We start from the raw sequence: 27,487 nt of genomic DNA, 5'->3' as shown, positions 1-27,487 counted from the left end.
AGACAACCTTAATCCTTAATTTCCTGAGATGACACAGGCTGTGAAGCACAGGCCCCCTCAGTGCCCTTTCTTTCTGTCTCAGGAAGAGTGTCACCCCCAGCTAAGGCAAACTCTTTATCTCCTCTCTTACTCTTCTGCCTTAAATGTAGTTCCTGCTAAGTTCTATTTTAGAGCCTCTTCTCTGTTATGAGCAGGTGCCCAATCAGAGCTTTCTCCAGGCTATGTGTGGGGTGGGGTGGGGGGCTTTGGTACTCTCTATTGAGCATCTGCACACTGCCAGGCATGTGGAGATGAAGAGCCCCCACCCACCTGCCACAACTACACAGACTGCAGATGATGCACTGAAGTGAAAGCATTGTATCTTCCTGCAGTTTCAGGAGAGCGTGAGCCAGACTTTGCTGAAGTATACTTATGTTCTTCCATAAATGTGCAGATTTACTTCATTTTCTTAAAGGCATCGTAGTATTCTGTTTTGTATATTTAACCTGGTCTCTGTCAATAGATACCTAGTTGTGTTATCTTTTGCTGTTACAAACAGTGCTGCAGGGAACGCCCCCGAACGTGTAACTTTGCTGACAACGGCAGCCGTTTTCGTAGTAGGAATTCCTAGAAGTGTTATTGTTGAGTCGAGGGCGTGCCCAGGTTTTGCCAATTCCCGCCCCCGCCCCTCCCACGGTTGAACCTGATGCACTTCCAGCAGGTGGGAGTGTAAAACGGGGCCCGGAGCGGCAACGGCCTCCGAGCGGCAGGTGGCGCTGTGAGCGCGTGTCTGCGGAAGCGGCGCGGGCCGCGCTGACCCACTTCCGGCGGCGGCGGCGGCGGCGGTGGCGCAGGGAGCCGAATCCCGGGAGCTGGCGGGCTGTGGGGCACGATGCCGTATGCCAACCAGCCCACCGTGCGGATCACGGAGCTCACCGACGAGAATGTCAAGTTCATCATTGAGAACACGGACTTGGCGTAAGGCCCCTGAGGGAGGAGGCCGGCGGCTGTGGAGCGCGGGGGGCTGGAGTCGGGCCGGGCGGGGGTCACGGCCTTCTAGAGCTGGGCCCCCGTGGCGGGCCTTCCGCTTTGGGAACCGTGAGCGCGGGGCTTCGCCGTCGAGGCTGCGGCGTCCTCACGCGGCTTGATTTTCCTCCCTCAGGGTGGCCAACTCTATACGGAGGGTCTTCATCGCCGAGGTGCCCATAATAGGTAAGTGAAACCGGCCTGTCGTGGCCAGCCCCCTCCGCACACCTTGGGGCTCCTGCTCCTAGCGCTTGGTTAGGCCGGGGCGGGGGGCTCCTGGGGTGGCTCTGAGAAGACAGCAGTGCTGTACCGTTGGCCCAGGGCCGCTACGGTCCACTCTCACATACGCGTCGGTGAGGAGCGTGGGTTCGCGAGTCTGCGTATTTGGGTTTGAATACCGTTTTCACGTACTGTCCCTGTGAAACTTGGGCAAGTTTTTCAACTGTGTGGTGCGGTTTTCTCTGTAATATTCGGACATTAATAGTACTTACAGGGTGATGGCAAGGATTAAATGAGGGAATCCCTATTAAATGCCTTGTGTTCAGTACCAGTGGGTGTCTTTTTATGAATCCGTTCCTTCAGCTGCACTCAGAGAACATGTAACTGCCAGGCAGTATGCTAGGAACTGGGAATGCAGAGCTGCATAGTGCAGGGTTCTTGCCCTCGTGGAGCGCCCGGTGAGGTTGCAGGGCAAAGGCGAATCCACAGATAACAGTACTGCAGGATAGACGTGGATCAGTAAGTAGCTCAGAAGTATAACTACAGTGCTGTTGGCGCTTAGAGGAAGGAGGGTCTGCTCTGGTTCCAGCCACCCTGCTCCAGGTGTTTTTCACATTTATAAATATATTACAAATATTTACTGAGTGTCAATTCAAAGTTTGGGTTGGAAAAAGTGTAACTCAAAGCTGCTGCACTCCTAAGGAAATAAGCAGGCCAAATGATTGGTAAACAAGAGAACATTGTAGTTTCCACCACTACCATCTCTAGTCACTTCTTCAGCTCAGAACTTGGAGTGCTGGTCCAACCCCTCCCTAGTCACTCCTTGTCTGTGGGCCTCAGTTTCATCATGAGTAAAATAAGGGAGTTGTACTTTTTTTTTTAAGATTTTATTTATTTGGGAGCGAGCACACAAGCGGGGGTGTGGCAGGCAGAGGGAGAGGGAGAAGCAGGTTCCCTGAGGAGCAGGGAGCCCGATGCGGGGCTCCATCCCAGGACCCTGGGACCGTGACCTGAGCCGAAGGCAGACGCTTAACCGACTGAGCCACCCAGGTACCCCATGGAGTTGTACTTTGAGGCAATATGACATTACAAGTCTAAATGCCATTTTTCCCACAAATTCAGTTCTGCAGATAGTAGCACCTGCTACATTCCAGGCCACATTGGGAATGCAAAAGTTAAGATATTTGAAGACTCCACCCCAAGGATTTTTTGAAGCTGGGAGGTTGAGACAAGATATATACAAATACGATAGAAGGCAAAATATGACAGGGTAGGGGTGCCTGAGTGGCGCAGTTGGTTAAGCATCTGACTCTTGATTTTTGGCTCAGGTCATGATCTTAGGGTTGTGAGATCAAGCCCAGCATCAGGCTCTGCGCTCAGTGTGGAATCTCCCTCCCGCCCTTCCCACACTCGTTTTCTCTCTTTCTCAAAAAATTTTTGAAGTATATGTATAATACGTATATGTACATGACATACATATTGTGTGTGTGTATATATATGTAACAAGTGTCTTTAGGCTGGGCAGAGTCTTGTGAGGGAGGAGCTTGTAGGGAGGGAGTGTTCGTATCTGAATCCTGGAGGTCAAGCAAAGCTTGGTTTATAGGAGCCTCAGAGGATGTTAACCTGCACAGGAGAGGGTCGGGGCATGTGGGACGGGGAGGGGGAGGGAGTAAGGAGGCAGGGTCAGAAAAGCTTGGCTCATGGTCCTCCTTTGGCTTGGGTTGGGGAAGCAATAGAAAACATAGGACAATGCAGATTGGGTCCTAACTGTCTGGTCCTCTTCTGACTTCGTTTCTAGTGTCCACGCCCTTTGTTTGGTGGTTGGCCATTTGATTTATGAATTTGTCTGCATGCAGATGTTTATTAATGAATGAATATGTGTTTAAGTCAAGTGTGTGTGGTAATACAGTTCTTATCCTTTTAGCTCATTGCTGGTAAGCATTGGGTTTGATATTTAGTGTACTGTTTCCATTAAAGGAGTTCTCTAAACATTAGTTGATTGAGTGATAAAGTGTTAAATGGGGCAATCTGGTCATTGCATCATAAAATGAGATATGGACCATAAGTCTGTCTTGAGATTTTTTTCCCCAACTTTTAAGTCCCTGAGTAGTTTGTGTTCTTGGATTTGGTGTTGACATGAATAACAGACGTAAATGCTTCTCACAGAAATATTTAGTTCAAATAAACATGTTCCCACTCCCATGAGTATTCTCTAAGTCAGTATTTTGTATGGAACAGGAACACCCCCCCCCAACATTAAATCTACCTGAGTAGGAAAGGAGGGGGTGTTGCATGTGGTTCCTGTTAAAATGCGGATCCCTGGTCCCGACTTGAGCTGCGGAATCAGCCTCTGGCAGCCTGGCCCAGGCTTTTGTAATTTAGTAAGCATCAGGTGTTTCTTAAATCTTGAGAACCACTGCTATAAGTCTTTAAGTGAATTTGGTGGCTAAACTGCATGTCTGCTTTATTTTTTAGCCATTGACTGGGTTCAAATTGATGCCAATTCCTCAGTCCTTCATGATGAGTTCATTGCTCACAGACTTGGTGAGTGTGGGTTTTGAAAGGTGAAAGGGAGGGGGGCTGTGCCTGGTATCAGAGGAAGAAGCCTCCTCACTCCCAAGGGGATTTTTAGGTTCTCTTTCTGGCGTGGCCATTTGGACTTCTTTAAAGTGCTTCTTTGTTTCTTCCAGGACTAATTCCCCTCACTAGTGACGACATTGTGGACAAGCTGCAGTACTCCCGGGTATGCGGTGTGATTGGGTGGAAGGGGGGCGGGGGCGGGGGGTTCAGTTCTCAGAGGCATTTTCCCCCACCTCTTACTTCTAACTGTTAGCGTGGAGATGTTGCCTGGAGCCTAAGCAGACATGGGTCCTCCGTTCTGACAGGCCTCAGATTGATTAGGTTCCAGGGGCATCAGGGAGTCTCTCCAGCCAGCCACACAAGACCAGGTATACACCAGAATTCCCATTTATACTGAACGGTGGGGGTTGGGCCTTTTCAGACTCCGATCTGTTCAGACTCTACTTTCCAGGGTGTGTTTTCCGAGTGACAGGAGGCTGGGAGGCTAAAGGGAGTCAACAGAGGGTTGAGGGGTTAGGAGGGCGTGAGGGTGAGAACAAAGGGAGTGAGAACTGGCCCCCACAGCAGCACCTGAGGGACTGGAAGGCAGCTGTCTGTGCCTCTCCCCATAGGTGATGCTCGTTAAATGAGGCCCCTTCCTCTAGGATCATGTTTGTTCTCTGATGGTATGTTAACAGGCCTTGGACTTAGTGGGGGCGGGACAGGATTAGGTTCCCTGCTTCTTTTCCCCAGGGCTGCGTTAGGTAACAGCTTGAGACTTCCCTTTTGGTGGCTTTGGGTGATCCTGAATCAGCCCATCTTCTGATATTCCCAAGGGCATATCATTTTTGTGGTAGCTAACTTGATACATGTTATAAATCTATATTTTTTAAAGAGATGTTTAAGCACACAGACAAGCGTGGAGTTTATCTGACCAGTACTCTCGCTCCTGTCCAAGAACTTGTCATATTCTAACATTTTGCAATATCTGCTTCACATCTCCAGATTTTTGTTTGTAAGAAATGAAACATCGGGCGCCTGGGTGGCTCAGTTGGTTAAGTGTCTGCCTTAGGCTCGGGTTATGATCCCAGGGTTCTGGGATTGAGTCCCGCATCAGGTTCCTTGCTCAGTGGGGAGCCTGCTTCTCCCTCTCCTCCCTGCTTGCTATCTCTGTCGCTGGCTCTGTTTCTCTCTTAAATAAATAAATCTTTAAAAAAAAAAAAAAGAAACCTCACAGATATTGGTGGGGATAGTTGTACAGCCAGTTGAAGAGCAGTGTGGCAATGTCTTGGGTAAAGATATGCATGCCCCAAGACCTAGCTTCCGTCCATTAAATTTTTTTCTAGTATTTACTGAACAAAGATGGTATGGATCCCCCTACCCTGTTTTTGGCTTTTTCTCAAAATCTGCAGAAAAGTTAAAAACCTCAAATAATAAACAGCTATTTATTTTTCACCTTTAGTTGCCAATTGTTAATATTTTGCTACATTAGCTTTATTTATCCTATCCATGTTATTTTTGCTGAACCATTTGAAAGAGAGTTGCAGATACCATGACACTTCTCATCTACTTCAGCATGCTTGTCGTAAGAGTAAGGGTATTTTCCCACATAACCACACTATCATGCCTAGAGTATTAGCATTAACTTGTCATGTTTGCACCGTCCTTACCCAGATTTTCCTAGTTGTCCCCCACACGGCCTTTCTTGCTTTTTGTCTGTGGGTCGGTCATTCATCCAAGATTCATGCATGCATTTGGTTGTTACACCTCTTTAGTCTCTTAATCTCCGATTCCTCTCCTTTCGTTAAATACATTTTTTTTTAAGGTTGTGTACCATTTCATATTTTTATTTTTCATGACATTTTGATTTTTCCATTTCATATTTTTAAGTTTCGGGTTTGTTAACATAATGTATTTGTTTCAGGTATACAGGTCTGTGATTCATCAGTCTTACACAATACACAGCGCTCACCACAACACATACCCTCCCCAGTGTCCATCACCCAGCCACCCCATCCTTCCCACCCCCCTCCACTCCAGCAACCCTCAGTTTGTTTCCTGAGATTAAGGGTCTCTTATGGTTTGTGTCCTTCTCTGGTTCCGTTTTGTTTCATTCTTTCCTCTTTTCCTCTGTGACCCTCTGCCTTGTTTCTCAAATTCCACGTATCAGTGAGATCATATGATACTTGTCTTTCTCTGATGGACTTATTTCGCTTAGCATAATACCCTCCTCTAGTTCTGTCCACGTCATTGTTGCAATTGGCAAGATTCCATTTTTTGATGGCTGCATAATCCATTGTGTATATATATACCACATCTTCATCCATTCATCTGTCATTGGACATCTGGGCTCTTTCCATAGATTGGCTATTGTGAACATTGCTGCTGTAAACCTTGGGGTGAAAAAAAAAAAAACAAAAACCTTGGGGTGCAGGTGCTCTTTCGGATCACTACATTTGTATCTTTGGGGTAAATACCTAGTAGTGCAATTGCTGGGTCATAGGGTAGCTCTATTTTCAACCTTTTTGAGGAACCTCCATACTGTTTTCCAGAGTGGTTGCACCAGCTTGCATTCCCACCAACAGTGTAGGAGGGTTCCCCTTTCTCCGCATCCTCGCCAACATCTGTTGTTTCCTGAATTGTTAATTTTAGCCATTCTTACTGGTGTGAGGTGGTATCTCATTGTGGTTTTGATTTGTATCCCTGATGCTGAGTGATGTTGAGCACTTTTTCATGTGTCTGTTGGCCATTCGGATGTTTTCTTTGCAGAATTGTCTGTTGATGTCTTCTGTCTATTTCTTGATTGGATTATTCCTTGGGTGTTGAGTTTGATAAGTTCTTTATAGATTTTGGATATTAGCCCTTTATCTGATATGTCATTTGCAAATATCTTCTCCCATTCTGTCGGTTATCTTTTGGTTTTGTTGACTGTTTCCTTTGCTGTGCGAAAGCTTTTTATCTTGATGAAATCCCAATAGTTCATTTTTGCCCTTGCTTCCCTTGCCTTTGGCGATGTTTCTAGGAAGAAGTTGCTGCGGCTGAGGTCGAAGAGGTTGCTGCCTGTGTTCTCCTCAAGGATTTTGATGGATTCCTGTCTCACATTTAGGTCTTTCATCCATTTTGAGTCTATTTTTGTGTGTGGTGTAAGGAAATGGTCCACTTTCATTGTTCTGCATGTGGCTGTCCAATTTTCCCAACACCATTTGTTGAAGACACTGTTTTCCATTGGATATTCTTTCCTGCTTTGTTGAAGATTAGTTGACCATAGAGTTGAGGGTCCATTTCTGGGCTCTCTCTTCTGTTCCATTGATCTATGTGTCTGTTTTTGTGCCAGTACCATACTGTCTTAATGATGACAGCTTTGTAATAGAGCTTGAAGTCCAGAATTGAGATGCCACCAGCTTTGGTTTTCTTTTTCAACATTCCTCTGGCTATTCGGGGTCTTTTCTGGTTCCATACAAATTTTAGGATTATTTGTTCCATTTCTGTGAAAAAAGTTGATGGTATTTTGATAGGGATTGCATTGAATGTGTAGATTGCACTAGGTAGCATAGACATTTTAACAATATTCTTCCAGTGCATGAGCATGGAACGTTTTTCCATTTCTTTGTGTCTTCCTCAATTTCTTTCTTTTTTTTTTTTTTAAAGATTTTATTTATTTGAGAGAGAGAATGAGAGACAGAGAGCACGAGAGGGAAGAGGGTCAGAGGGAGAAGCAGACCCCCCGCTGAGCAGGGAGCCCGATGTGGGACCCTATCCCGGGACTCCAGGATCATGACCTGAGCCGAAGGCAGTCGCTTAACCAACTGAGCCACCCAGGCGCCCCCTCAGTTTCTTTCATGAGTATTCTAAAATTTTCTGAGTACAGATTCTTCGCCTCTTTGGTTAGATTTACTCCTAGGTATCTTACGGTTTTGGGTGCAGTTGTAAATGGAATCGACTCCTTAATTTCTTTTTTCTGTCTTGTTATTGGTGTATAGAAGTGCAACTGATTTCTGTGCATTGATTTTATATCCTGCCACTTTACTGAATTCCTGTATGAGTTCTAGCAGTTTTGGGGTGGAGTCTTTTGGGTTTTCCACATAAAATATATCAGCTGCAAAGAGTGAGTGAGTGACTTCTTTGCTGATTCGGATGCCTTTTATTTCTTTTTGTTGTCTGATTGCTGTGGCTAGGACTTCTAATACTATGTTGAATAGCAGTGGTGATAGTGGACATCCCTGCCGCGTTCCTGACCTTAGGGGGAAAGCTCTCAGTTTTTCCCCATTGAGAATGATATTCGCTGTGGGTTTTTCATGGATGGCTTTTATGATATTGAGGTATGTAACCTCTATCCCTACACTGTGAAGAGTTTTAATTAAGAAAGGATGCTGTACTTTGTCAAATGCTTTTTCTGCATCTATTGAGAGGATCATAAGGTTCTTGTCCTTATTTTTATTAATGTAGTGTATCACATTGATTTGTGGATGTTGAGTCACCCTTGCAGCCCAGGAATAAATCCCACTTGGTCGTGGTGAATAATCCTTTTATTGTACTGTTGGATCCTGTTGTATTTTGGTGAGAATTTTTGCATCCATGTTCATCAGGGCTATTGGTCTGTAATTCTCCTTTTTGGTGGGGTCTTTGGTTTTGGGATCAAGGTAATACTGGCCTCATAAAATTAGTTTGGAAGTTTTCCTTCCATTTTTATTTTTTGGAACAGTTTCAGAAGAATATGTATTAATTCTTCTTTAAATGTTTGGTAGAATTCTCCTGGGAAGCCATCTGGCCCTGGGCTCTTACTTGTTGGGAGATTTTTGATTACTGCTTCAATTTCCTTGCTGGTTATGGGTCTGTTCAGGTTTTCTATTTCTTCCTGGTTCAGTTTTGGTAGTTTATATGTCTCTAGGAATGCATCCATTTCTTCCATATTGTCTAATTTGTTGGCATATAGTTGCTCATAATATGTCTTATAATTGTATTTGGTGTTGGTTGTGATCTCTCCTCTTTCATTCATGATTTTATTTTATTTGAGTCTTTTCTCTTTTCTTTTTGATAAGTCTGGCCACGGGTTTACCAGTCTTATTCTTTGAAAGAACCAGCTCCTAGTTTCGTTGATCTCTTCTACTGTTCTTTTGGTTTCTCTTTCATTAATTTCTGCTCTAATCTTTATCATTTCTCTTCTCCTGCTGCGTTTAGGCTTTATTTGCTGTCCTTTTTCCTGCTCTTTTAGGTGTAAGGTTAGGTTGTGTATTTGAGAACTTTCTTGTTTCTTGAGAAAGGCTTGTATTGCTATATACTTTCCTCTTAAGACCACCTTTTGAACAGTTGTATTTTCATTTGTTTCCATGAAATTTTTTTTTAAAGATTTTATTTGACAGAGCAAGAGAGCACATGCAGTGGAGGGAGGGAGAAGCAGGCTCCCCGTCAAGCAGGGAGCCCGACACAGGGCTTGATCCCAGGACCCTGGGATCATGACCCAAGCCGAAGGCAGACATTTAACCATCTGAGCCACCCAGCGCCCCGTTTCCATGAATTTTTTTAATTCTTCTTTAATTTCCTGGTTGATCCATTCATTCTTTAGTAGGATGCTCTTTAGCCTCCATGTATTTGAGTTCTTTCCAACTTCCCTCTTGTGATTGAGTTCGTTTCATAGCATTGTGGTTCGAAAATTTGCAGGGAATGATCCCAGTCTTTTGGTACCGGTTGAGACCTGATTTGTGACCCAGAATGTGATCTATTCTGGAGAATGTTCCATGTGCACTAGAGAAGAATGTGTATTCTGTTGCTTTGGGATGGAATGTTCTGAGTATATCTGTGAAGTCCATCTGGTCCAGTGTGTCATTTAAAGCCCTTATTTCCTTGTTGATCTTTTGCTTAGGTGATCTGTCCATTTCAGTGAGGGGTGGGGGGTGTTAAAGTCTCCTACTATTACTGTATTATTGTCGATGTGTTTCTTTGATTTTGTTATTACTTGGCTTATATAATTGGCTGCTCCCATGTTGGCATAAATATTTATAATTGTTAGATCTTCTTGTTGGATAGACCCTTTAAGTGTGCTATAGTGTCCTTCCTCATCTCTTATTAGAGTCTTTGGTTTAAAATCTAATTTGAGGGGGCGCCTGGATGGCTCAGTCGTTAAGCATCTGCCTTCAGCTTAGGTGATGATCCCAGGGTCCTGGGATCGAGCCCCACATCGGGCTCCCTGCTCCATGGGAAGCCTGCTTCTCCCTCTCTCACTCCCCCTGCTTATGTTCCATCTCTTGCTGTGTCTCTCTCTGTCAAATAAATAAAATTTTAAAAATAAATAAAATCTAATTTGGGGGCGCCTGGGTGGCTCAGTCAGTTAAATGTCTGCCTTCAGCTCAGGTCATGATCCCAGGCTGGGATCGAGCCCCACATCGGGCTTCCTGCTCAGCGGGGAGCCTGCCTCTCCCTGTCCTCCCAGCTCCTGCTGTCTCTCACTGTCTCTCTCTCAAACCTTAAAAAAAAAAAAAAAAGTAAATCTAATTTGTCTGATAGGAGGATTGCCACCCCAGCTTTCTTCTGATGTCCATTAGCATGATAAATGGTTTTCCACCCCCTCACTTTAAATCTGGAGGTGTCTTTGGGTCTGCAGTGAGTCTCTTGCAGACAGAATATCGATGTGTCTTGCTTTTTTATTTTGGGTTTTTAGGTTTTTTTAAGTTATTTTTATACCCGATGTGGATCTCGTACTTAGGACCCCAAAATCAAGAGTCGCGTGCTTCACGGATTGAGCCAGCCAGGCGCCCCCTTCCATTTCATATTTCTGCTAAAGCTCTAGGTTACCTTCCTGCCTCACCTGTGTATGACTGCACACTATCCAGGTGTGGCCCCTTGTTCTTCCTCCTCATCTCAGAAACATCAGAAGCATGTTAGATTTTCCTGCTGGTGTGAGGGGGAGAACAGTTTGCTTGGTTACATTCCAGTAACTCTTGCCTGAAGTTACAGTGTAGCAGATGGTCCCTAACAGAGGCATGGGTTGTTTCCAGCATCGGTTGCTTAAAGAACTATTGATGATTATTGAAGCCGAGTGATGGTTACATGGTAGCAGCCTCTTATACTTGCTCTACTCTTGTGAATATATGAAATTTTCCATAATGGAAAGATTTTGTTTTTAAGAAAAGGTAAGTAGTCTAGAACTTGAAAGGTACTTTTTTGTGTTGTGCCCTGGATCATTTTATTTTAAACGATGGTGACCTTCCCAAGCTAGTCCACTTAGTTCAGGGGAAGCTGCCCTATAAAGCATGAAAGCATCATTCTCTTACTTAACGCCTTGGTTCTTGGCAGAAGAGCACCCCGAGGGCCAGGGTGGGATGTTAGCACAGCGTCTCCCTGCAGTGTGGTCTGGCAGCTGGCGGAGGTGGAAGGAAAACATGGGGGGCAGTGGGTCTAGATGGTCTCTAAACTGGGAAGTGCGTGCACTGGGCAGCCCGTGAGAATGGTGTACCAGATAGACACGGCCCCCCAGTGCCTAGAGCCTGGGGCCGGCTGTTTTACAGCTGGAAAAATGGAAGGAACGGGGTATGAGAAACAGGGAGCTCAGCATTTGCCATCTCTCCATGGACTCATTCCTGCTTCTCTTCCTCCGTCAGGACTGCACGTGTGAGGAGTTCTGCCCCGAGTGCTCGGTGGAGTTCACCCTTGACGTGCGCTGTAATGAAGACCAAACTCGTCACGTCACGTCTCGAGACCTCATCTCCAACAGCCCCCGGGTCATTCCAGTCAGTGTCTCACCACGTCCTCCTCCTTTTCTCTCAAAGTGGGCCAGACTCGGGTGGTTTGTTACAAGATGCGGATATTCCTTGCATTACCCTCTGCCTTCCTCTGTCTGGTGCCTAAAAAGTGCTAATAATCCTGGACACTAGTCAGGGTGGACAGGAACACGGTAGGTGCTGTGTGCCCGTCCTCTGCCACCCAAGGACCCTTTTAAAGGCCATGGTACTGTTCTGACTGAGAAGGTGGTCCCCACGAGGTTCTAGGAGGCACTTCTCTCCCCTCATTCCCAGGTTTGACAGGTGCTGGAACATAGTTGCTGGAAGAGGTGACTGGGGAGACCAACAGCTCATACATGCCTCTGTTTGGGCTCCCTGCAGGTGACCTCCCGGAACCGAGATAATGACCCCAATGACTACGTGGAACAGGACGGTAAGGGGCTGGAGAACTTGTGTGCATGTGTACCCGCCCTGTCATTTTGCAGGCCAGCACGGAGGCCGAGACCCAGCACAGCCTCTCGTGCCGCCTGCTCTCCTTGTCAGCTGACCTTTGAACTGTCCAGATCGTGTGGGCCTCCAGGGGCCTTCCAGGTCAAAATTCAGGGGTCCGTGTCTCTACCGCCCCTTGACGGCCTTAAACCTCTCCCTGCAGACATCCTCATCGTCAAGCTGAGGAAAGGCCAGGAGCTAAGACTTCGAGCCTATGCCAAAAAGGGCTTTGGCAAGGAGCATGCCAAGTGGAACCCAACTGCAGGAGTGGCTTTTGAATATGATCCTGACAATGCCCTGAGGCACACGGTGTACCCCAAGCCCGAGGAATGGTATGTTCTCGTCGGAGTAAAGGCAGGCCTTTAGGGTGGGTTGATGTGGACAGGGCTCTGAGGGAGCGGGGTGGGGGTAGGCTCCCTGTGGACAGCAGCAGTAGCTGCCTGTGCTGACCTGTATTTGACCTCAGGCCAAAGAGCGAGTACTCTGAGCTGGATGAAGATGAGTCCCAGGCTCCCTACGACCCCAACGGCAAGCCAGAGAGGTAAGACCCTCGTCCGGCACCTGAAGGTGAAGCGTGGAAGAACATAGGGTTTTGGTGCAGGCTCTGAGTTGGGGAGACCCTTCCCTCTAGTCCCGGTGCCCGCGAGCTCAGGAAGGATGGAGAACAGTGGAGCCCGTGCCACGTGCATGTCCCAGGGCAGATTATCCTCCCCTAGTTATTGGGGCACAGAGGAGCCCTCCAGTTAGCCACTCTGCTCCTACTCTTGATATTCAACCCCCAGGGAAGGGGACCAGGCCAGAGCCAGAAACGGACCAGTCTTCTGATGGTGAACATGAAGCTTTTTGAGGTGGCTGTGGCCTTGAAGTCCTGTAATGTGCAGCAGGACCACTGTTAGCTGAGTTCCAGGTGGGAAGGGAGTCAGGACCTAGAAGGGAGAGCGCATGATCCAGGGCTGAAGCTCGGGCTAGTGAGCCTGCCTCGTGGAGGGCTCTCACCCGACTCTTCCTCTTAGGTTTTACTACAACGTGGAGTCCTGTGGCTCTCTGCGTCCTGAAACAATTGTCCTCTCAGCCCTCTCTGGATTGAAGAAGAAGCTGAGTGATTTACAGACGCAGTTAAGCCACGAGATCCAGAGTGATGTCCTAACCATAAACTAGCAGCAGCTCACCTGTTTTGGCAGAAAAGGGGTGGGGGGGTGGGAGTCTAGGCCAGCAGCTGGCTCTCTGGTCTCTCCAGAGCCTCTTGTAGCTTCTGGGTCTGGACAGCTGTTGCTCAGGCTTCTTGGCAAGCCATCAGTACCCCCTAGGAAGGTAGCCAAGGGGAAGACGAGTCCCCTTGCAGCCTTGCGCTGTTGCAGACGGATGGCCAGGGGTGCCACTGGTATCTGAGGCAGGACAGTTTTTTACTAGACCGCTAGGATCCCTGGCCCTGCCCCCTGATTGCCAGTAGCAGCCCCAGAACCTCCCTTCCAGCCCGTTTCCTGATGTGCCTGGGCGGGGTGAGAACTGCAGAGCTGAACTCTCCTCTGCTGGTCATTTCAGGTCGCAGACTCTTTCTGTCCAAAAGTTGTTCTCACATTTGTACGTTGGGCTTCCGGTGAGTACTAGAACCCTCATTCTGGTTGCCTACGAACCCTTCCAGCCCCTGCCCAGAGCCAGCCTACTGGCACTTAAATCCCCGAGTGTCCCTAAGTTGAGAACCCTTAGAGAATAGTGTTAGACACGGGCTGCCCCCCACCCCAGATAAACCCCGTTTTTCAAACTTCACTGCCAGTGGCCTGATTATTTAAGATTGGGGGCTGGGGAGGAAGGGCCTTAATGAAGGTCTGGCCTTGACCCCTTACCCTAGAGGTAGAGTATGCCCAAAGCAGTTGATTAGGCAGTCTGGTAGGAGAAGCCAGGAGAAAGCCAGAGAGCTGGTGCAGAAAGGAAGGGATATTTACTAACAGTTGTTGTCTTTTTAAAAGTTTTTATTTTTGGCAATAAAGAGCACAACAATCTCCTTCATGCGTCATCGTGCCACTAACTTGAGCCAGCCCAGCCCTGCCTCCCTCTCCAAGGCCTTTGGCCCCAGGTTCCCATCTTCAGTCTAGTTTATTCCTCTGGGTGGTCATTCCCTGGGTCAGGTTTGGAGCCGAGCTGGCTGTGGCCCCCTCCCCGGATCCAGGGCTCTGGGAGGGGCCTCTGGCTGGATCCTCCTGTCACAACTTGAATAGTGGTTATTTACAACAAGGTCTGTTCCCATAACTCAGAACCCTAAAGTATTAAAAAAAACCCCACACACGCAACCCAAGGTTTGATGGGAATAGAAAGATAGCCCTTCTGCAAGGTAGTCAATAAATACCAGCACTAGAAAATCAATTGCTTTAATTGCATTTCAGCAGGGAGCCTCAGCACCATGTGGGGAAGAGGAAATGGGAAGGGCTCGGTTTCTGAGTGCTTTTGGCTGGCCAGAGGGGCTCCCTCTGCTGGGACATCACCTACCCTCGGTCAGTGGGGGGGGGGGGGGCGGGGGCAGCAGGGGTGCTCCCCACAGCAGTCCTGCCGCAGCCTGCCCTCCGGCAGGGAAGAGCTCGGGACTGGCCACCCTCCGTCTGACTGAGGGAACCAGCACCCCTGCCCCTGGGGGATCTTCTCAGCCTATGAAGCGGGAAGGAGCCTAGGCAAAAATTACATTTTAAAACCAGATTTTCACCTGAGGTGTCAACCAGCTGTCACCTCTGCTCAAAGCTCTCAAGTGCAAGGCTGCGAAACGGCACCCTGGAAGCTGATCCTTCCCGTGCCACCGAGGCCCAGAGGAACGGAGAAGCCACCTGCTGTCTTAGCCCCTGGGGTGCTCGGGGAGTGCCAGCAGTCCCAGCGCCAGCCTCGAGCTGTCCCCTCCTCTGGCCCCGGCAGCGGGAGGGCTGTCCCACAGAGGACGGGACCGCTGCCCTCATGTTCAAACACAGCCTTGACTGGGACCTGGTCATGGGATTAAAAAATGTGTATGTGGTGGGGAGGGGGAAATCTCATTAATATAGAATATGTCATAAGCCATATATATTAAAATCCTTAACAGTATACAGTCCCCCAGTAGCTCCAGCCCTCACACATGCCCTGGTGCTGTGGCCAGCCCTGTGCCTTGGTCCAGGCTCACCCCTGGGGGCAAGGAAGGGACAGCTTGCTCCATTTCTCCAGGCTCCGGGCTGGCAGCCCCCAGCGGCTGTCCACGGTACGCCGCGGCGGTCCTGTGGTGCACCAGCCCCGCCGTCACTGGGCTGGGGTCTTGGCCTCGCCGCTGTCCCCCTGGCTGGGCTTTGGCTTTAGCAGGATGAATCGGTTGAGGAGGTCCGTTTCGGAGCTGGCCTGGGCTGCCCCGTACCCCTCACCTGTGGACAGAGGCAGGCTCAGGCCTCAGGGGCGGGTCCAAGGAGCCCCGTGCAGAAGGCAGGGGAGCGGGGGGGCCCGGCGGGGACTCACCGGCGTAGCTGGAGGCCTCGGCCATGTTCTGGGAGCCCGTGATGTGGTGCCAGTAGGCGCTTCGGGGCAGCATGGCGGTGGGCGTGCAGGGGTACGAGTAATGTTCCGTGCCCTGGTTCAGCAGCTGCGGGGCAGAGGCCCTCCCGTCAGCTCTGGGGGCCGGGGCTTCCTCCCAGCCGTCAGCCCTACGGCCTGCCCGCCCCCTGGCTTCCCCGGCTCCCCGGACTGGCTGATGCCCAGAGTCTCACCCGCACGTTCTTCTCCATCTCCAGCAGCACGCGCTTGTGCTGCTCAGCGATGGCCAGGGTGGCACTGTGGACCCGCTGGTAAATCTGTTCCCCTTCCTGGGTCTGGAAGGTGTAGAGCCCTTCCCCAGCATCGCACATCCTAGGGATGCGAGAGGCACAGAGGGCGGCGTGTGGGGGCCGCACCCCCGGCCTTCTGGGGAACAGGCAGGGCTGGTGGCCGGGGGGGCCGTCCGCACAGCCCAGACATGCCGGGCCGTTTGTGGGTACCAGGTGAGCTCAGTGCTTGACAACCCGCCCACTCGGTCCTTCTCTCGCCCCTCTGGTCTGCGCACCGTCAGGCTTCCTCCGTCTGAGCTTTCTCGAACCAGTTTGCAGAGGAAACAGGCACGCAGGCAGGCAGTAAGCAAACCCGGGGCGTACAGAGGACTCCGCAGCATGTACGTCGAGGCCCGCTGGCTGCGGAGTTCAAGCTAGAGGTTGCCCAGTCCTCACTGTAATGCTACGAGGGGGCGTGCTTTTCTGATGCCCTATTCGGCAGTGAAGAAACGGAGCCCCTGCCCACAGACACAGCTGTAAGCCCCGGCACCCGCTCTGACTTGAGCCCAAGCAGCTTGACTTTGGTAAACAGCTGCACCCTACCTGCCTGCGTGAGCCTTGACGTGTTCATCCGTAAAATGGGAATCTTACATTCCCTTCTGGTTTTCTGTGCTGACAGATAACTAAAGCTCCCAGCACCGTGCGTGACCGTGGTGGGTCAGGGCAGGGAGGCGAGAGGGTCCTACCGGCCAGCCTCGAAGGTGAAGCGCGTGGCGTCCCGGCCGTAGCGACGCAGTGAGCACAGGGGCCACGAGACGAGCTTGGCGCGGGGGTTGTGTACGTCCCAGAGGTAGATGTTCTCGTGGGTGATCTGCAGCTTGCACTCGCCGTACACGTCCAGGTTGGGGCAGGGCAGCAGGAAGACGTTGAAGCGGTCTGCAGAGGGAGAGGAGCGGGCCTGGAGCCTCCCCAGGGGAGGACCCCCCCCCCACCGCCGCCCCTTGCCAGTGCCAGGCCTCACCTGTCTGCTCACACTGCACCCCCGGGGCCAGGAGGTCCGGCTCGCCCAGACTGATGTCGTTGAGTCGCGAACCCAGGCACTCCACGGACAGCGTCTTGTACCATTCCTCCGCCTCCAGCTCTAGAGAAAGGGGTAGCTCGTGCCAGCCCAGGGTCCCCCAGCAGCCCACCCCATCTGCCTCAGCTTGAAGTATTCCCACCATGTAGGGCAGGGAGGGCAAGGCCAGTGGGTCCTGCCTGCCTGTCCCACCTCATCCTGGCGACCTGCTCCCTCAAAGGCCACCCCCTACTTTCACCCCAGCCCAGCCCTGCCTCCCTCTCCAAGGCCTTTGGCCCCAGCCAGGGCTGGTCCTGCTCTGCCTCCTCCCGACTGGACCATGACTGGCCCCGGGGGAGGCTGGACAGAAGCCCGCAGCCCCAGCTCCTCACCTGAGTCGCAGGTGAAGGTACGCGCCGAGTCGTCAGTGAATATGATGGCCACCGCCTGCCTCTTGGTCTCCTTGGGGAGCCGCGTGACACACTTGACGTTGCTGATCTCGGTCACCTGGGACAGCGTCCACAAGGGACTGAGCCAGGCTGGAGAGCCACCCTCTACGTCCCCCCACCCCCAGTTGTGCCACCCCCAGGAGGGTGCTCGCGGACCTCAGGACTCAGCAAATCATCACTGCTACAGACCGGGGGAGCTAGGGCCCAGGCCCCCCTAACCTTGGGGCAGCCTCGGAGGCACACTGACTTCTCATCCGGATACTTCTCCAGCCGCTGGGGCCCCTTGCTGGAGGATTTCCGGAACACCAGCCAGCACCTCCGGTAAATCTGTGGGGTGAGACAAGGTGGTGGGGGGAGGGGGGGTCAGGCCTCCTGGGACCACTGCCGCCCACATGGCCCTGAAGTTACCCTTGCCTACCGCAGGGGGGCAGTGCTACCCAGCCTTCCCCGGAGACCCGGCCCAGGAGACAACCTGGGGATGGCAGGCACCAGCAGTGACACCCCTTGGGGGACGGCCCCCTCCCCAAATTGAGAAAGCAGGCATTTCTTCGCTGGCTCTGAAAGGCTGTCCCACAAACGGTACTCTGAGTCACCAAGTACTGTGCGCTCAGCTCTCAGCTTAACAGAAACAGCCAACCAGCATTTACTGAGTGCTTCCTATTTGTACCCAGCACTCCTCACGGTTAACCTCAGGGTCACTCTGGAGGTTGGTTTATCATCTGCACTCTACAGATAGGGAACTGAGGCACCAAGAAGTTAAGTCACAGCTGATAAATGTTGGGGCCAATATTTTAAAAAGGCTGGCTCGGCCCAGAGCTGACACATGGAGCCCACTGCATAAACATGCTGTCCGGGCCTCGGCCGTGTCGGCCACAAGGGAGGGCATGTCCTAGGGACAGGGACTAGCCCCCTGTGCGGGCTCGCAGCCTGCACGTCACCCCGGCCCTCGTTCTCAGAGCCGGCGGAGGGCTCTGGATGTGGATCATAGCCGCCCCTCCCGTCCCTGGCCGCCCGCTCTTCATTCTCTGACACCCTGGACTGCAGGGCGCCAGGATTAGTTCCCTGTTCCAGTTGGGAAGCCAGAGGCTCTCAGGTAAAGGGGCAGTGCCAAGAACCTGGGGTCACCCCAGAGCACAGGGCCTTCCCAGGCACGGCTCCCTCCTGTCCAACCCCGCCAGTGACCCTGTGCCTGAGACCGCCTACATCCTCTGCAGCTTCATGCACTCCTCCCGACAGGCGAGGAGCCGGGGGCAAACCGGCTGGGCAAAGCCCCTGAGGGGCGGCCTAGCCACCTGCCCAGGCTGCTGACTTTTCCTTCCCGGCCCCCTCAATCCCAGGCTCTCTTCCAGCCCAGAATCTGGCCGGGATGCACCCACTCTGTCAGCGAGCACTCCAGAAGCCTGGCACAGCCCATTCCCAAGGAATCTCCGGTTCACCCTCTCACTGGCAACCGTAGGGAGGCGGAGGGGAGCCCGAGGGGAGCCAGAGCAGAGCGGAGGAAGCAAGGGGGCCACAGCCCCAAGCCCGCGGCCCCTCCACGGCCCGCTCTGCCATGCGGCCACCAGGTCCCCATGCCAGGAAACCACTCAGAACCATTAATGGCTCCTATCTGGGGCTCTAGGAGGCATGTCTGCCCCCGTCCGCATGGCCCTGGCGCCACCCCTGGCCTGGCCGCCTAAACCACAGCAGCCCCAGGTCTCCACTGGGCAGCTCCTCTAGGCCAGACTGTTTTCCTCTCAGAATCTGCCCTCCCGTCCTGGTAACCGTGCCAGCACAGCTCTGCTGAACGAGTGCAGGACCATACGAAGAGCCCATGAATGAACGCACGGACCAGTGAATGAGCCTACCAGCTCGGGCTCCGTGCGGCCTGCGGCGTGGGGGCAGAGGCCCAGGGGCCTGAGCACCCTGGCGGCCTGGTTACAGACAGATACACACACACACACACAGCCCCGGGGAGCCACTGTGCTCAAGAGCCCTCTTTCCCCACTTCTCATGGTCTTTGATCAGCACTTCCGAACTCTGCCACAGCTCTGCCAGACGAAGGCCCTGGCGGGGAGAAGGGTCTGCCCCCCTCTCTTTCCGCCCCTCCCACCTCACCTTTGTGAGCCGAGACAAGAAGGGCCGCCCTGGGACAGGAATGGCCGGGTGACTGAGCCCCTCACATCAGACCTGCAGGGGGAAGCTGAATCCCCCAGGCAGAGGGAGACCCAAATTGGGTCTGGCCACAGCCCACACCCCGGCTCCCAGCCCCTCGCTGTGCCCACCTGCAGGCCACTTGGTTCCCAGGTCTCCTCCTGGAACAGGTCCGATACTGAGCCCAAGTGGCGGCCTCAAGGGGCTTGCCTTTCTGGTAAGCTCTGCCCAGTACAGGGCCTGGGCCCAAGTGGCCCCTGGCGACCGGCTAGACCCCGGCCCACAGGAACGAGGAGCCATACTAGAAGCTGGGCCCCTGCTCCCTTGGGCCCCCACCTCAGCTTCAGCTTCTCTCCTTGTTCTGTGCGCCAGGTGGGCTCCCCTCTCCCCCCCACCTCTCAGCACAACAGCAAGGCGGCTGATGCCCACCAGGGCCCGACTCCCAGGCTGGAACCCAGGTTGGGATACAAATTCAATTCCAGCCAAGCCTCCCGACGTGCCCACAGCTCAGCCACTGCACTCGGCCCGGACAGCACACACCCCACAGGGGCCGCAGGGCCACAGACGGGGAGGGGGCAAGAACCACCCTTCTCTAAGGCCAAGCCCTGTTCAGTCTGGTATCCGGGCAGGGAAGCCGTATCAGAGCTCTACTCCTCCCCCACCCCACTCAGGCTGAGCCAGGAAGCCTTGAGCACTCCGATCCCACCCCACCGCCATCAGGGCAATGGGGGAGGGGAGGAAGAGAGAGACAGGGAAGGGGGGGCGGGAAACACAGACTTGGGCCAACTCCGTTGGGAGGGCTACCTTCCTACTGGGGAGGGTGCGGCTACCAAGACCCCTCACTGGAGGTGGGGGAGGGTGGGCAGGGGAAGAGAGGCAGCTCTTGGACAACCTCACCAAGATCACTAAGTTGGTCCCCGGAGCCCCTGCTCAGGCCCTGCGGGGCGGGCGGAAGAGGTGTGTCTGAGGCCTCATCCCCACAGACCCGCTGAGCCCCCAGTTCTGGGCCAAGCACCCCGCGAGCAAGGAGCCTCCGCCGACAACTTGGGAGGCAAGCAGCCTGTCCCAGAGCCACCGGCCATCCTGCCCTAAGTTCCCATTCATAAGCCACATGAACACCAGCTTCTCCACCCTCCGCGCCCTCCCACCACTGCCCTGCCCCGCCGGCGACTGCTGTCCTCTCCCAACACTTCTCTAACAGTGAGAGCAATAACCAAAAGAAACACCGAAGGAGCCGCACACAGAAAGCCACGGGCGGCTGGGGGAGACGACGGACGTAAAGGAGGCCAGGCGAGGGGAGGGGAGACGCGGGGCGGCGAGGCCGGGAGGCGGCCGGGGGAGGCGGGTCTCCGCTCCGACGCGGCCCCGCAGCCGCCGGCCGGGCCACAACTTCAACAATGGCAGGGGAGCCGCCTGCCCGTCGGCGGCCACCGCTGGCCCAGCCACTGGGACGCCGGCCACGGCCGCCTGGGGGGGGGAGCGCAGGCGGCACATGCCGGGCAGCCGCCGGCCACAAGCCTCGAGACCACGAGTGCGCGACGCCGGCCCCGCGGGCATCCGCGCCCCAGCTCCCCCCACCCCGGGCTCCCGGCCGGCACCCCCCCCAGCCGGCAGCTCACCCCCAGCTTCCTGCTCTTCATCTTCACGTAGCCTTGCTTGACGATGTCGTTGAAATTGGTCGCCATGGTCTCCCCCCCCCTGCCCAGCCGGGGCGCCGGGCCGGGCGCGGGGAGGGCTGCCCAGGTGGCCTGGGTTTCCGGATCCTCCTATCACCTGTTCCAGACGCTCCGTCGGCGGGGCCGCGCCGGCCGCTCCTCACCTCGCCCGCCTCAGCATTGTTCTAGCCGCTCCTCTGCCCGGCGCCGGCTGGAAAGAAGAATGACAGGGAGATTCGACAGTGACATCTTTCTCTTCCCCTGGCTGTCTCGCTCTTTTTTTCCTTCCTCGTCCCACACTGCTCCCTCCCTCCGCCCGCCCTCCTTCCTTCCCTTCCCTCCCCACCCCGGGACGGCAGAACCATTCAGGAAAACCGAGGTGGAGGCCGCAGCGAGGAAAATGGTCCAGCCCAGTCCCCTCCCTCACGGCTGGGGCTGGCGGTTAACCCCTTCCTGGGAGGACTGGCGCTGGCTCCCACTGTGGAGCTGGGGACAGAGGGAGGTGGCCCGGGAGCTGCGGTCCCGTGTCCCCTGTCCCGTTACAACTCTGGAGCAGACTTAGGGTGACGGGCCCAGGGCCAGGCCCCCTCCCGTGCCCAGGAACCTCACGGGAGAGCCTTCCACGAGAGGGGAGGCGGGGGTTCCCAGGAGATGGCACAGAGTCTGGGGTCTGAGTGAACCCCACACTCCCCGAGGTTCGAGGTTCGTTCAGGACAATTTGCCTTGTCAATCTCAGTAGACCCCTCTGCCCCACCCCATTCTATACCTGGTTCTCTCCAGCCCACTCAGGCCCTCCTCCCGGCCCCTGAACTCTTCAGCAGCTCCTCTGGGTGCTGCTTCCTGGGTGGGAGGGCAGAGTCCGGCGGGGCGGGGCGGGGCGGGCCCCCAGATAAGCCTGAGGAATGTGCTGGGCCGGCTGGAGGTGGCCACTGTGGAGGCAGTCGCCTCGGCCTGGCACTGTGCTAGGAAAACCGGCTGGTCTGCAGGGCTGCGGGTGCTGGTGCCCCACGTCCTGAGCATGGGCGGGAGTTAATTACAGAGAGAACCAGCAGTCACCCGGGCCTGGGGTTGAGGACACGGCACCAAGGGGGATGCCAGCAGGGCCGCTCAGGAGCGGGCAGATAAAACACATAGCTGGGACGCAGACTAGGGGAGGCGGGGGTGTCTCAGCAATGACGCGGTCCAACATACCCATTCTACAGATGGGGAAAAGAAAGTTGCCTAGAAAGGAGAAGCAGCAGGGCTGAGGTCACACAGCAAGTCTAGGGCGCAGCCAACGATGAATGAGAAGTCTCGGAGCGGGTGACGGAGGCAGGCCCGGGGGGTGGGAATGTCCTGCGGACACGTCCGGCTGCCTACCAGCACTGAAGCCCTCTCTGCCCCCCAGGCGCAGCAACACGGCCCCCCGTGTCTCCAGGATTGCTAGGTGGGAACGCGGCACCATTTCTGGGGTCGGCTGGGCGTCTGTGCTGTCAGGATGAAGCCCTGGGGCCGGCGTGCTGCTGCATCTGCCAGCAACATGGCATTAATTCTCTCCCGAAGGACTGTCTGCTGAGTCCCTAACAAGGAACAGATGGGCCTACCCCAGTGGGCACACACAAACAAGGGGGGGGCGGAGAGGGTAATGCTCCCCTAGCCCACCTGCACCCGAAAGCCTCTTCAGCACACCCTCAGCTGCCTCCCTGCCCACTCACTCCCGCTAGCCCAGCCCCCTGGGGCCCAAGGCCCTCCCAGATGGGGCACCCCAGGGCTCTGCTTTCCGCCTGTGAAGTCTGGTCTAGGCTCCCCTCCCCAGCACTGGCCCCAAGCAGCCCTGCCACACCTGGGCTCTGGCCGGCAGAGACTGGAAAGTCGGCGAGGACCCCCCTCCGTAAAATTCTCCTCCAAGATGACAGCAGGCTGAACACTGGCCACAAGGCCTCTGGGTTCACTCAAGGCAATCTGGGATGTGGCACAGCCAGGAATGTGAATCTAGCGGCCTGGCGGCTCTGGGTACCCACTTCATTTCTCTGTGCCTCAGTTTCCCCATCTACTTTAAAAGAGGAAATAAATCCATGGGCATCTGTCTGCCCACTTGGGACCCACAGCTTCTGCCTTGAAAACTAAGGCTATTTTTATTTTAAAGGCTGTGAAACCACCCTAACCCAGCCTTCCACCTGCCCGGTGCAGGCCCCTTGTCACGGCTCCACCGACCGGCTACCTTCCCAAGCGACTGCGATGCCAAGCTCTCAGCACCACTGCCGTGGCCGCCTGTGCGCAGGCCCGCGCCCTGGGCCCTAGAGTCAGCCCCGCAGAAGTAAACCAGCGGAAGAGCAAGCTGACACGGGAAGCCTGGGTAGCAAAGGGCTTGGCGGCTCACCTGGCCACACTCAGTCCCTAATGGAGTTTGCAAGACCAAGGCCCAGCCTGGGAGCCACAGGGGTACAGCAAAGGGGAGTAAGGGAGGGAGGGGGAAAGGCCAACAGGTGGACCCACAAATCTGACGGGCAGCGGGATCAGGCGTGGGGGGTACCCCGCACGAACACATCCCCTGAGGGACTGCACTGCGTGGAGCTGGAGAGGGAGGCCCCGGCGGGGAGTGTGGCTCCGTGGTGCTCGGAAGGCCAGGAACAGGGCTGAGGCCACTTTCCCCATCACTGCTGAGCTCCCACCTGCTCGGCCTCTCACGAGCCCGCCTGCGGCCGGGAAGAATGCCCCACTCCTTCAAGGCCTGAGGTCTCGGGCCTGGGAGCTCAGCTCCGAATACCCCGAAAAGCTAAGCAGAGTGCCCAGCAGGGCCCCCCATTCCCCCCTCCCAGTTCGGCGTCAACATGGCCGCTCAACCAGACACAGGACCCACCCTGAGCTGGGCCACTAAGGGCTCCTGTCCAGAGAGGGCCCTTTCCCCAGCTCTCCCCAGGAAGGGCAGGGGTCCTGCGGGGCAAGGGCACGGAGACTCCCCGGTGCGCAGCAGAGCAGCGGGGACAAGGCCCATGCCCACCTGCCCCCTAGGGCAGAAGCACGCCCTCCCTGCACCTCGATTCTGCCTGGGGGCTTCGGCTCTGGGACAGACGCTACTTGCTGCTGTGGGCAAAGCAATGGCTGAGCAGGAGCGGCTGCCTGCCTGGCTGGGCCCCCCACCCCAGGACAGACAGGATCCTATCAGGGCTTCAGGGACAGCCCTACCTGCCCCCGCTGTCATCTCGCCATCTCACCCCCGGCAAAGATCCTATCGGCAGGATTCTCTCCGGCACCAGGGACATTTCCCATCACCTGTACTGGGGCCCTCTCCCCCCCAGCGTGATGCTTATCAGGGGCCAGGACGGGATTCCCCCATCCTACCCTCTGCCTCCACCTCTGCAAACCCCCTCACGGGGAACCACCGCCCCTAACACGGCAGGTCTCATCCCAGGTGGGTGGCAAAGACAGATCTGGACAGAGAGGAACAGAGGGAGGAGGGAACATCGGCACAGCCACGGTGTTAAGGGCCCTTAAGTCAGGAAAGTGATGCTCTGCTGGCGCATACGCCACCCTGCTCTCTCCTGGTCCCTCGCCCAACGCTCTGGCCTTATCTCCCCCTGCAATGTATGCATGGGCGCCTTCTATCCGTTCCTCAACAGGCCTAAATCCTTCCCACGCAGGACCCCTGCACTTGCTGCTCCACGCCTACAACACTGTTCGCTCAGACGGTCCAAGGTTCATGCTACCGCCTCATTCAGGTCTCAGCTCAAACGTCACCTCCTCCGAGAAGCCTTCCCTGACCACCCTGGCCAAAGAAGCCTGCCAGTCAGTCTCCATCCAGCCTCACTGTCTTCCATCACACACATCACTATAGGGTTGTCTTCTTCCTTCATCTCTTCCTTTGCTGCTCGGCCACTCTCTGTCTCCCAGAACACTCTAGAACATCAGTGCCTTGTCTGTCTAGTTATATATAGCTCCATCCCAGTGCACAGACTGGTGCCTAGTGCAGAGTAGGTGCTCAATAATTGGGGACTGAAAGCATAATTGTCTCCAGGATTTGTCCTCCTCCTCCTCCCTCCCACCACCACTCATATCCACCTGGCAGGACCCAGCTCAACTTCCAGAGGCCTGGAAGCAGCGACGGGCTCCCACTTCCCCGGGTCCCAGGGCTTTCACAGGGCTGACCGTCATGGCCAGCAAACTGTCGTTCCTGGAGAACCGGCCAGGCCCCAGACCCAGCCGAGTTCAAAGCTGCCTCGGGGGAGAGAGTACTGCTGACGCTGCGTCCAGGCCTGGCCAGGCTGCCCCACCTTGGTCAGAGTTGTAGGGTGCCCTGCCCGGAAGGAGGATTGAAAAGTAGGCAGCACCCAAGCACACAGAGGCGAGCAACGGGGTGGGAGGGGGCACAGCTCCTGACAACCCATCCTGGAAGGGGGGCAGAAATGGCCCACGCTTGAGCCCCCTCTCTCTGCCAGGGGCTAGAAAAGAATCCGCACTAAACAAGACCAGCCTCTAACCACTGCCGTGAATCCTGCTGGGCCTCTCTCACTGCCCTTGACTTGCAGCCCCCTAAACCCCAAATGCTCCATCCAAGTGTCCTGGCAACTGCCATGCACCCACAGCGTGGGACTGGCCTGCACAGAGGCCCTGCTCTGCCCACGTCACCCAGGTGTTCAGCCTCTCGCATCCCTCTTTGCTGTGACAAAAAGCATTTAACTGGAAGCAGGGCCTTGGGGGCTCCGGGGGAGAAGGTGGGCAGTCCCCCAGGGCCAGGGGAGGAAGGTTCAAGGAAAGGAGGGGAGCTGGCCCTGAGTTTAAGTTGTAGGATAGCAACCATTTGCAGGTGCGGGCGGGCAGTGAGCAGCTGGGGTAGAGAAGTCTCTTGGAATTTGGGGAAGCTGAGAGAGAGCAGGCCATGGGGAGCAGGAAAGTGGGGAGGATGGGGGCTGCGATGGGCTGGGATATCCCCTTGGGGATGGCAGGCCCAGAACAGCGAGCACAGGGGCCTGGGCGTCTCTGGCTTGTGTGGGGCAGGGGTGAGGGCAGGCCCCGACCTGGGCTCCCCTGGAGAGGAGAGCTGGGGTAGGTGGAGCTCGGGGAGAGTTTCAGGGGCCCGGGTGGGGGCGGGCGGCCCGGGGGGGCGCTTTTGCGGGCGGGTCCCCGAGGGCCCCTCCGCCGACAGGGTAGGTAGGTCCCAGGGGCTTGGAGAGTTCCCGGGCTGGAGTCGCCGAGGGTCTCGCGGGCTCGGGCGCGGCCTAGGGCCCCCTCCCCGCCTCGCGCCCCCCAAGTTACCTGGGCGCCAAGGCCCGGGCCCGGGGCGCTTGCTCGGCGGGCGGCGGGCCAGGCTCATGCCCGCGTCACGGCGCGGCCGGCGGGGGCAGCGGGGCGGTGGCGGCGCCGCTCCGGGCGTGGAGCGCGAGGGAGGCGCGGCCGCCCGGCGGGGCTCCGGCAGAGACTCGACTGCGTTGCCCCCGCCGCCGGCGTCCCGCCCCGCCCCGCCCCGCCGCCCCGAGGCCCGCCCCCGCCGTATTCCTCCGAGCCGCGGGACACCTGCTTCCGCCCCGGCCCCCACAGCTCGCCGGCGCCGCCCCTTCAGGTCGCCCTCGGCAACCTGCCCAGCCCCACCGCCCCTCCCTGGGTCCCCAGTCCCAGCCTCCTATCGCCTCCCAGCCCCTGAAAGCTGAACCCTAGAACAGCTCCCAGCCCCCAAATCTCAACCCCCAATTCCTTCAGGAATCATACGCGCGCGCACGCACACGCACACACACACACACACACACACCCATTGCTCCCCTATCCCCAGTAGGACTCCCAGGTCCCTCCAAGCCCAGCCTCCCCAAAACCTCCTCAGCGGTGCCCCCAACCCTCCACACACGCACTCGTAGCGTCAACAGCACCTCTACCCCAGAGGTCCGCCCCCCTAGCAGTCTGCCAGTCTCTCCCTCCCCTGGCCTCCACTCGACCCTCAAAACACCCAGTACTCCCATTCTCAGTCCCCCTGAGACTTTGGCCTTAAGTCCAAACCCCATTCCTCCGTGTCACGCCCCAGCGCACGCACTCCCCTCCTGCCCCTCAGGCCTGTCGTGCGGGTGTCCGGTGGCTGGCCTGCTGGAATCCCAAACCACAGGCCCCCTCAGCTGTGCCAGGCAGGGGTGAGGACCTAGGGAACTTCCTGGAGAGGGAAGGTCTCACCCCTCTGGTTTTCCTGTCTGCACCCCAGTACACCAGTGGTTCTCAAAGTGTGCTCCCGGGGCCAGAAGGACCATCACCAGCATCACTCTGAAACTTACTAGCTATGCAATCCCCCTGCCCCACCCCAGATGAAATCAGAATCTCTGGGAGTAGTGCCCACAAACCTGTTTTTTATCAAGCTCCTAGGTGATTCTGATGCACCCTATCGGCTGCTTTAGACCAAATATACAAAACAAAACAAAAGGGCAACGCTCTCAGGTCCCCTCCCTCCTCGGAGCTTTGTACCATCACTTTGCTATTGCTCAATAAACCTGCTTTGCTGCCCACC

The 27,487-nt window shown here is 55.2% G+C and overlaps 2 protein-coding genes across 2 annotated transcripts; one reads left to right on the top strand and one right to left on the bottom strand.

Moving 5' to 3' along the window:
• Positions 1 to 793: 793 nt before the first annotated feature.
• On the top strand, positions 794 to 13,989 carry POLR2C (RNA polymerase II subunit C). Its single transcript, XM_036117554.2, has 9 exons — positions 794 to 957; positions 1,142 to 1,191; positions 3,700 to 3,768; positions 3,915 to 3,967; positions 11,379 to 11,507; positions 11,880 to 11,931; positions 12,151 to 12,319; positions 12,454 to 12,528; positions 13,001 to 13,989. Exons 1-9 carry the CDS (start codon positions 872 to 874, stop codon positions 13,143 to 13,145), a joined length of 828 nt encoding a protein of 275 aa, XP_035973447.1. The 5' UTR covers positions 794 to 871; the 3' UTR covers positions 13,146 to 13,989.
• On the bottom strand, positions 13,937 to 26,416 carry DOK4 (docking protein 4). The gene is made up of 9 exons (XM_078062501.1): positions 26,260 to 26,416; positions 20,992 to 21,238; positions 17,459 to 17,566; positions 17,183 to 17,297; positions 16,755 to 16,874; positions 16,480 to 16,669; positions 15,698 to 15,836; positions 15,450 to 15,573; positions 13,937 to 15,358 (listed from the first exon to the last, which is right to left on the bottom strand). Exons 2-9 carry the CDS (start codon positions 21,055 to 21,057, stop codon positions 15,240 to 15,242), a joined length of 981 nt encoding a protein of 326 aa, XP_077918627.1. The 5' UTR covers positions 21,058 to 21,238; positions 26,260 to 26,416; the 3' UTR covers positions 13,937 to 15,239.
• Positions 26,417 to 27,487: the final 1,071 nt, after the last annotated feature.

Source organism: Halichoerus grypus, chromosome 15, assembly GCF_964656455.1.
Source record: "Halichoerus grypus chromosome 15, mHalGry1.hap1.1, whole genome shotgun sequence".
NCBI classification, from domain to species: domain Eukaryota; kingdom Metazoa; phylum Chordata; class Mammalia; order Carnivora; family Phocidae; genus Halichoerus; species Halichoerus grypus.
The sequence above is the reverse complement of the archived record's forward strand: the minus strand, read 5'-3'. Positions and strand labels throughout refer to the sequence as shown.

Excerpts from the sequence above, each read along its gene's own strand:
- POLR2C (XM_036117554.2), top strand. The coding sequence starts at position 872 with ATGCCGTATGCCAACCAGCCCACCGTGCGGATCACGGAGCTCACCGAC. Across the intron at positions 3,769-3,914 it reads GTTCATTGCTCACAGACTTG|GACTAATTCCCCTCACTAGT; the intron begins GTGAGTGTGGGT and ends TGTTTCTTCCAG. Across the intron at positions 11,508-11,879 it reads ACAGCCCCCGGGTCATTCCA|GTGACCTCCCGGAACCGAGA; the intron begins GTCAGTGTCTCA and ends GGCTCCCTGCAG.
- DOK4 (XM_078062501.1), bottom strand. The coding sequence starts at position 21,057 with ATGGCGACCAATTTCAACGACATCGTCAAGCAAGGCTACGTGAAGATG. Across the intron at positions 17,298-17,458 it reads GCCTCCGAGGCTGCCCCAAG|GTGACCGAGATCAGCAACGT; the intron begins GTTAGGGGGGCC and ends ACGCTGTCCCAG. Across the intron at positions 15,837-16,479 it reads TTCACCTTCGAGGCTGGCCG|GATGTGCGATGCTGGGGAAG; the intron begins GTAGGACCCTCT and ends TCGCATCCCTAG.